We start from the raw sequence: 10,000 nt of genomic DNA on the forward strand, positions 1-10,000 counted from the left end.
TGGTGCATGTGAGGGGGAAAGAGAGGGAAAGAGATAGAGAGAGAAAAAAATAGTCTGTAGGAGCGTCGGGGTATAAATTGTGTGGGATAAGGTTGTGGGGGTGGTGTGTGTGTGTGTGTGTGTTGGTGTGTGTGTGTGTGTGTGTGTGTGTGGAGTGTGTGTGTGGCATGTGTGTGTGGTGTGTGTGTGTGGTGTGTAGAGAAGAGAGATGAGAGGAAAGAGAGAGATGAGTGAAGGGGTGGGTGAGAGAGAGATGAAGATTACAGAGGAAGAAAGAAGAAGTAAGAGAAAGAAGCGAAGAAGCGGTTGAATCTCGAGGTCGGCGTGAGGAGTGCGAGAGAGAGAGAGCCGGAGAGCGACGAAGAGTCTTTCTGTAAGTGATTGTTCATTGAGTTGTGGCCGATAGTGTTTTGTGTGCGTTTTGTGAGAGGAGAGAGGTATGAGATGGCCAGGAGTCTTTTGATATTTGTTCGTCTTTGATTTTCTTGTCTGCTTTCTGTTGTGTCGCGTGTGTGGAGTGTGGTTTTTTGTGTTGTAGTGGTTACTTAAGCAAGCGAGTTTCGTCACATTGGAAGGAGCCTCACGCTTGAAGGTCCGTCTCCGTCTCCCACGAGTACTTGAAGGTCCTTCTTGACGAGGTCGATCCCAAGTCGCTGTTCCCGCTCCCTCCGCTGCCGCTCTGCCCCTTGGTCGCTCCCGCCACGACGCCGTTCATGCCCTTCGGACCTCGCACTCGGACGTTTTTTCTCTTCCTCATGGGCTCCAGGAGCTCCAGGTCGTCCACCGCCTCCTTCGTGGTGTTTGCAGGAGCGTCGCCCCACGAGTTCTTTCCGACGATCCCTAGGGAGTCGAAGGTCTTCTCGAGGTCGTTGATGTCCTCGTCGAGGGCTTGGTCCTTCTCGTTCTTCTTGTCGTCCTTCCGCCAGCCGAAGAGTCTGAAACCCTTCTTCTCATTGTCCTTCTTCGCATTGTCTTTGTTGTTCTTCGTCCCCCCTTTTTTCTTCTTGTCGTCCTCGTTCGTTTCATCCACGAAGTCGTCGACCCTGTCTTTGTCGTGCTCGTCCTTCTTTTTGGAGAAGGTGAAAAGCCCTCTCCTCTTCCCCTCCATCTCCTCATGCCTCGAACTCTCGCCGTTCTCTACTGCAGGTGGCGCCTTCGGCACTACGTCGGATTCGGGCGACGTGTCCCGGTCTTTCCTTCCGCTGTCGTCTGAAGTGGACTGGTCGTTGCCCCATTGCTCGCTCGAGGACGAAAACCGATCCTCTTCATCCTCGTCAGGCTGCTGTAGCCCCTTGGCACTCCCAGCCCCCATGATTTAGCGGGAGCTCCTAATGTCCCCCCATGATGTACCGCCTACATCCCTTTCCTGAATGAGTTGCCAGCATTGACATCGACGGATTATTCGATTCTGTGGTCTATCATGAGGCAGCCATTCTGAGTAACATTCTTTCACTCCGGCATTCGTTGTGTTGCATTACATTTGAAGAAGTTCTATTTTTCTGTTTCACTTTATGATTACGATATTACCATTTTTTATCTACTGGCAATCAGAAATTCATGAACAAATCACAGACTTCTTATTACACTGAAACATTTTTTTTTCTTCAGATGCCAAGCTCTACCCTTTGCCTTTGCACCTGGACGGAGTTTGACGAGTTTCAACGCGGCTTCCTAGGAACACCTTGACCGAATTTCGTTCCTGCGTTTACTTAATCACCCTCGATGAATCAATGGTAAAAGACGTTTAAAGTCTCTGCTGATACCAATCCAGCGGCCATGACCTGCAGGTGAGGAAAAGCATGTGTTGAATGCATAATAAACAAGGCAGAAAGTAGAGCACATTTCTAGTTGTTAAGGACACCGACCACAATGTCTTTCCTATACTACCAAAACATAAACTTAATCAATAGTGAGCGAAGGTTCTTATCTCCTCTTTCCTTGTTTAGCCTCAGTGACCTGGTTATCAAATCGGTGGTTTCGATTACTTTCTACTTTACTTTCTACTAAAATCACAGATATTTATAATACCATACACCGTCCTCTTACGCACCAAGTATCTGTTTATATAACATGACCATCAGTAATGATCCAACACATATACTCTATGTATTCTTTGTCACAGGCTTTTTGTTGACAACAGGCAGTATATCGAGTCTTTCATCTTGAGATTTGTGATATCAAATATAGCAAGCGTTATTCTATGACATCAATGATCGATAACGTTAACAAGGAAAAGAGTTAATATTAAGAATTGCTATAAATTTTTGATTAACATAACAAATTAGAACCATGTATGGATGCATATATATATATATATATATATATATATATATATATATATATATATATATATATATATATATATATATATATATATATATATATAACGAGTCGATGCATACAATGAAATTATCAATAAGTAAAATCAATTATTCTATACCCATTCATAGAGCACCTCCCCCGCATAAAACACACACACACACACACACACACACACACACACACACACACACACACACACACACACACAAACACACACACACACACACACACACACACACAACGCACGCACGCACGCACGCGCGCGCGCGCGCACGCACGCACGCACGCACGCACGCACGCACGCACGCACGCACGCACGCACGCACGCACGCACGCACGCACGCACCCCACACACATAACTAAGCAAACTACCCAACCAAGCTTCCCCTCTTCTGTGTACTTTTCGCTGAGGGCCCGAGGGTTGCCGGATAGCCACACTGGTCGATCGTGTGTCGTTGTTACCCAAAGTAATTGCAGTGAATTCTTTTGCTGGCGTGTCACCTGTCCGGACGCGTAGGTGTGTGCCTTTAGTTTGTGTATACGTATGTCAATGAATGTTTGTTTCTACGGTGTGTGTGTGTGTGTGTGTGTGTGTGTGTGTGTGTGTGTGTGTGTGTGTGTGTGTGTGTGTGTGTGTGTGTGTGTGTGTTTGTGTGTGTGTGTGTGAATTCTTCTTGTGTATACTCGTAAAATGTAAGGCGAAAAAGAGGTAAATATTTATTGTAACTGACCCTAGATTCACACAAAATTATACATTACGAAATTCTTGTAAATCAGATAAAGTTATTCTGAAAACGCCATATCTGTTTATATGTCTATTTGGCTAGGTTGCTACGTGATATTTAAATTCCATGGCAAAGTTTATCTGCCAAGTCATGGTACTAAGGCCAGGAATGTAATGAAAAATATCAAGGGACGATTTTAAATGAATATTCGCACGAATCACTTAACCCCCCAAAAAAAAAAAAAAAAGTAATAATAGTAATAAAATGAATAAATAATAATAATGATATATTTTTAAATAATAATGATAATAAGAAAAAGACGAAGAAGAAAAAGAAAGAAAGAAAAAAAGACGATAAAGAAAAGATGCAGCAGAGAAAAGGATAAGGAAGAAGAAAAAGAAGAAAAGGAGGAAGGAGAAGAACAGAATGAGGAGGAAGATTAGAAAAGAAGAACAGAATGAGGAGGAAGATTAGAAAAGAGGAAGAACAAGACCCTCCCCCCCAAAAAAAAAACGGGAAAAAAAGAACAGAAAAGAAAAGAAAAGGAAGAGGAAGGAGTACAAGAACAAGAACATGAACAAAATAGAACAAAAACAAAAACAAGAGCAAAAGAATAAGAATAATGAGCATAATAAGAAGACAAAGAATGAAGAAAAACAATACTAACACAGATTTTGGTCCAAAGTTAATGTTCAGACCATTTAGTCCCTGTCATCAAACCCACGTTATGTCACCCAAAACCTGTTGCTTTTAGTTTCCACCAAGCAGACACGTACCTCTCTGCCTCTGAACAAAAGAACAGAATCATAACACGTAACAGGTCGCGTGCTTTGCCTATAGTTATTATACCCGTGACTACTCATTACCTCTTCTCTACTCCTCCTCTTCTTTTCCTCCCCTCCTCTCTCTTCTTTCTTCCCCCTCCCTCCTTCGTCATATTTACTCTTTAATATCCGTTTCTACCTGAGTCTCCCCTCCCCGTCCCCATTACTCGGTTTTCACACTAAGTGGGTGTGTGAGAAGGCGTGGTCTGGTCAGCCAAATGCCTCACATTGTAACTCTGTGACTCACCCTGGAACCGTCTCACCAAATACAGTGTCCTGGACTTTCTGGTGGTCTAGAGAGGTTAGTGTTCCATGATACGACGGGAAAATGTTAAGATGGTAAACAGAATTATGACTCAGTACTGACTAACCTTGAGTCGCGAAAAACACTCTAAGATATATATATATATATATATATATATATATATATATATATATATATATATATATATATGTGTGTGTGTGTGTGTGTGTGTGTGTGTGTGTGTGTGTGTGTGTGTGTGTGTGTGTGTGTGTGTGTGTGTGTGCGTGTGTGTGAGTGTGTGTGTGTGTGTGTTTATGTATGAGTGTGGCGTATCAATTGTCTCTTGATAAACATAAATCAATATGCCAAAGTGGGCCTCAAATGATTTATAATTTAGCCTCATCTTGAAGGCAAAGTAGGAGCGATTATATTGCGTCTTATTTTTCCGTATCGACGTAAAATCCAGTTTCTTAACCTTTAATAATCTTTAATAATCACAGCCTACTCTCCGTAAACGTACAAATTATTTGACGAAGGGGAACGTCCTCCTCGTCACAAGATACGAAAACAGATACAAAATTCAATCGCTAAGCTTTTTTTTTCTTTCTTTCTTTCTTTTTACTAGACAGGAGTATGTTTAAGTGATGATGATGGCGAAGAAGATATCGAAAGCTACATATTAATCTGTGTTTGGGAAATCGATATGTAAGTCGTCAAACGATCGTTGACCCTCTTCGATGTTTCTCTCTTTTTCTTTCTTTCTTCTTTTTGTTATTTATCACATTTCTTTCATTTTCCTTTTCTTCTACTTCCTCTTCTTGTTTTCTTCTGCTTCTGTCTATTTTCTTCTTTACTTCTTGTTCTCCGTCTTCATGTCCTCTTTTTTTTCCTTTCTCTTCCTCCTCCTCCTCCTCCTCCTCCTCCTCCTCCTCCTCCTCCTCCTCCTCCTCCTCCTTCCTCCATCCTTTTCTCCTTTCATTCTTCTTCCTCCTCTCTTTTTTTTTTTCTTATTCTTATCCTTCTCCTTCTCCTTCCTTCCTTTCTCTCTCTTCTTTTTGTCCTCTATCGCAATTCTTCTGCTGTTTCGAGGTACTGGAGCTGACCTTGAAACCCTCCCTTTGTTGACCGCGATAAGTCTCGCTTATTCCAGCTTTACAAAAGAATCGTCACGCAGAGTACCAAATTGCGCGTTGCGGAGAAATGGGCAAATAAGAAATGATAAAGAAATGGAAATAAGATAAGACAACAAAGATAATAGTTAGGTTTGTAATAATATTATTGTTATTGCTATTACTACGAGTATTATTACTGCATAATTATTACTACTATTACTACTACTGATGGTGATGGTGATAATAATATAATGCTAATAATAGTGATAATTATGATAATAAAAGTATTAATAATAAAGACAATTATAACGTTAATGATAATAATAGTAATAACAATGATAATAATAATAATAATAATAATAATAATAACAATAATAGTGATATTAAAAATGATGATGATAACAATAATAGCAATATCGATAATGATCATCATCATCGTCATCGTCATCGTCATCGTCATCGTCATTGTCATTGTCATTGTCATCGCCATCGTCATCGTCATCGTCATCGTCATCGTCATCGTCATCGTCATCGTCATCGTCATCATCATAATAGTAATAATAATGATAATAATAATAATAATGAGGAGGAGAAGGAGGAGGATAATAATAATGATCATGATAATACTACTACTACTACTAATAATAATAATAATAATAAATAATAATAATGGTAACGAAAATAATGATACTAATAACCACAATAATAATAATGATTGTGATAATGATATTAATAATAATAATAATAATAATATTAATAGCAAAAGCAATTATAATGATAATAACACCAACAGCAACAATAATACACGAAATAAGTCAGAGTAAAATATTAACGATGAAAATAAAAAGTTCGGGGGGAAGTTAATAAAAAAAATCTCATCGAGGGACACTTTTTTTTATGTTATTAACCAGACTCTCATCGTGTGAGCTGAGTGCGTAATGTGCATGCAAGATATACTTAACAATGCATGTTCGCGAATTGTAGCGTGTTGTATATAAAGAGGAACAGTTTTTTATATGTGGAGTAAGACTTATTTATCTCTCTTAATTATTTTTTTTCACGTGAGTTACACGTGAAAATCAATATTGTAATCATTATTGCCTTAGGTTTTTTATGGTAACTTTTAAGCTCTCCATTTTTACTTTCTATCTGGCTCTGCCTGTTTGTATGCCAGGGTGTCTTCTGTCTGTCTGTCTCTCTCTCTCTCTCTCTCTCTCTCTCTCTCTCTCTCTCTCTCTCTCTCTCCCCTCTTCTTCTCTCTCTCTCTTCTCTTCTCTCTCCTCCTCCTCTCTCTCTCTCTCTCTCCTCTCTCTCTCTCTCTCTCTCTCTCTCCTCTCTCTCTCTCTCTCTCTCTCTCTCTCTCACACTCTCTCCTCTCTCTCTTTCTTTACCCTTTGTCTTTATTGCTCCTCATTCAGACACTAGCAATTCCTTTGTCTTCTGTTCCGATTCTGTAAACCTGGCCTGAGACCCAGACACAGTCTCTCTCCCGCTGGTCAGTGACCTTTGAACGGTATAATCAAGATAATGATAGGCCTAGATATTAATTTCAGTTCCTGTAATAGATAATGGACTATGATTACCTTAACAAGCTTAATGGAAATTTATATATCGGTGTATATTGATGGATGGATAGATGATTAGATTAATACAGATTTTTGAGAGAGAGAAAAAAAAGGAGTGTAATCGGTGGAGGACGAAGGAGAAGAGAGAGAGAGAGAGAGAGACCTAGTTTAACTAAGAAATGAAACTAGAAAGGAAGATGGAAAATTAGAAAGCTTAGATGAAAAATATGTAGTATATGATGAGAGAAATGAAGATAACGATTTTGAGAGAGAGAGAAAAAAGGAGTGAATGAGTGAGTAACAAGGAGAAAGAGAGAGAGAGAGAGAGACGTCTATTGCTTCTTACCCTTAAAAAATGAAACTCTAGCCAAAGTAAAATCGGGAAAATTGATAGCTTAGATGAAAATATTAAACCTTTAATGACAAATCAAAAGAAACGTTGTGAAACGTAACGATAAAGCCAAATAATGAGTGTTTATATATCCGAGTATGCATACATATTCGTATATACATATATATATATATATATATATATATATATATATATATATATATATATATATACATATATATATATTGTTATATAAAACATATAATACATATATATATAATATATATATATATATATGCAATACAACACACTACAACACACAACACATATACAAATCAATTATAATCAATATATATATATCATATAATATAATACATATATATATATAAATACACACACACACACACACACACACACACACACACACACACACACACACACACACACACACACACACATATATATATATAATATATATATATATATTATATGTATCATATATATATATTATCTATATATGATTGGTGATATATATATATATATATATATATATATATACTGTATAGTATATGTAACACACACACACACACACACACACACACACACCATGATAAATAACTCCACATAACCAACTACACACACACTACAATACACAGGCAATCAGCGAACTGCACACAAACACACACACACAACTAAATCATCAAATCAAAACCATACACATCATAACATACACATATATATATTAATGAAGTTATATATATATAGTTATATATATATTATATTAGTAGTAAAAAGAGTTGCTGACAGGGTTGCATTCGTCTCCACATATTACACATATACCGAATACAATTATGGAAGGCTAGAGAATTTTAAGAAATGTGATGTTGGAGGATACAAAATATCAAATCTAAGGTACGCCGATGATATAGTTTTAACTGCCAGCAGTATCTCTGAACTACAACAACTACTAGATAAAGTTAGAGAAGCAAGCGAAAAGGCTGGTTTGTTTCTTAATGCCAAGAAAACTAAGATCATGAAGATTCAAAGATAACCGGCAATGAACAATGATGAACATGTTACAATCAATGGAATGATTGTGGAAAATGTGAAAGAGTTCACTTATCTTGGAGCTGTTTTAACTAATACATATGATGATTCACCGGAGATAAAGAAAAGAATTGCCATTGCCAAAAACGCCACAGTTGCTCTCAATAACATCTGGAAAGACCGAAGCATTACCTTATGGACAAAGCTGAGGTTATTGACCTCATTAGTTTTCCCAATTGCATCATATGGTTCTGAGTGTTGGGTGCTGAAGAAGATAGACAAGAAAAAGATCAATAGTTTTGAAATGTGGTGTTACAGACGAGTACTACGTATTAACTGGACAGAGAAGAAAACGAATGATGAAGTGCTGAGAAAAATAAATTGTAAAGACCGGCTGTTGGACATCTTGAACAAAAGGAAATTAAAGTTTATTGGTCATGTGATGAGAAGTAAAAGTATTGAGAAAAACTTGCTGACAGGGATGGTGATAGGAAACAGAGGAAGAGGCAAACCGAAGACAAGACTGAGCAACAACATCAAAGATATTTGCGGGCTGTCGATGGTACAAGTGGAAAGAAAAGCGCAAGTTCGAGTTGAGTGGCGAAGGATGGTGGAGAGGTCCACGGCTGCTCAAACATGAGCATACCGTTATTGATGATGAAATATATATGTGTGTGTGTGTTTATATATATATATATATATATATATATATATATATATATATATATATATACACACTGTATATATATACATATGTACATATACATATGGAAATATATACATTTACATTTACATGTGTGTGCGCATAATGCTTTCATAGGTTTGAAACAAAATCTAGGTAATCGAGTGTGTATACTCTTATACTAAATGTAGAAAAATGGGATTTTCTATTAATTCTAGAAGAAGTTTTACCATGTTTCATCCGAGCCTATATTCTTCAGAAAAGTTCCATGAATTTTGGTGTTTTTTTTTTTACCTATTCTTCCCTAACATCTTTCCCCTTCTCTTTCATCTCCTTATTCCTCATTACTTAATCACAGGGTTTAATTTCGTAAAATTTCCATGTTTATTCGGTTCCAGTTTTCAAAATCACAGTAAAACCACTAACACTTTCTTGATCGTTTCCTTTCATCTATACTTCACCAAACATAGTTCGTTAATAATATTACTTGAATAAACATATCTTATTCACTTCCCTGTCAAATCCTACTGATTTTTGCATCAACTTCAGTGTGCTATCCATTAAAATTTATGTCCTAACTCTGACCTTACCAAGAACCGGAACTTGTGTACGAAATCGATAGAAAATACACTTTGCTTCACAATGTTCTGACCTTGTTATTAAGCCGAGACGACACCCCAGGACCTCGTAAATCGTTATAGTCTCCGAATCCCTTGCGATACGAATGGAATCGAACACGAAATTAATATGGATTAAGTATGAAAGAGAATGAATAGCTGTGAATGAGAATGAATAATATTAGTGTAGAGTATTTATTTAATATTTTGTCTTCGTTAGGAATATGTATTTTCGATGAGGAAATCGAGATTGCAATTACATTTTCTTATTTCTTATAGAAATCTATACCATTTATCCAAATGACCCTTGCTTATGAAAAGGATTATGGTGATGTTAATGGTAGTAGTAAAAATGATGATGATTATGATGGTAATGGTAGCGGTAAAAATTATGATAATGATAATAATAATAGTAAAAATTATGATAAAAGTAGTAATAACAATAATAATACTAAAAATAAGGATAACAGTAGAAATTGTAACAATAATGAAAATAATAATAATGACAATTATAAATATTTCTTATCATAA

The 10,000-nt window shown here is 37.1% G+C and overlaps 1 protein-coding gene across 1 annotated transcript in view; it reads right to left on the bottom strand.

Moving 5' to 3' along the window:
- Positions 1–580: 580 nt before the first annotated feature.
- The window catches only part of LOC119572586 (ABC transporter F family member 4-like), a 17,070-nt gene continuing 7,650 nt past the window's right edge, over positions 581–10,000 (bottom strand). The window contains exon 2 of the mRNA XM_037919690.1: positions 581–1,781. Coding sequence (XP_037775618.1) covers positions 581–1,312 — 732 coding nt within the window. The 5' untranslated portion in view covers positions 1,313–1,781. The remainder of the gene's footprint in view (positions 1,782–10,000) is intronic.

Source organism: Penaeus monodon, chromosome 4, assembly GCF_015228065.2.
Source record: "Penaeus monodon isolate SGIC_2016 chromosome 4, NSTDA_Pmon_1, whole genome shotgun sequence".
Classification (NCBI taxonomy): domain Eukaryota; kingdom Metazoa; phylum Arthropoda; class Malacostraca; order Decapoda; family Penaeidae; genus Penaeus; species Penaeus monodon.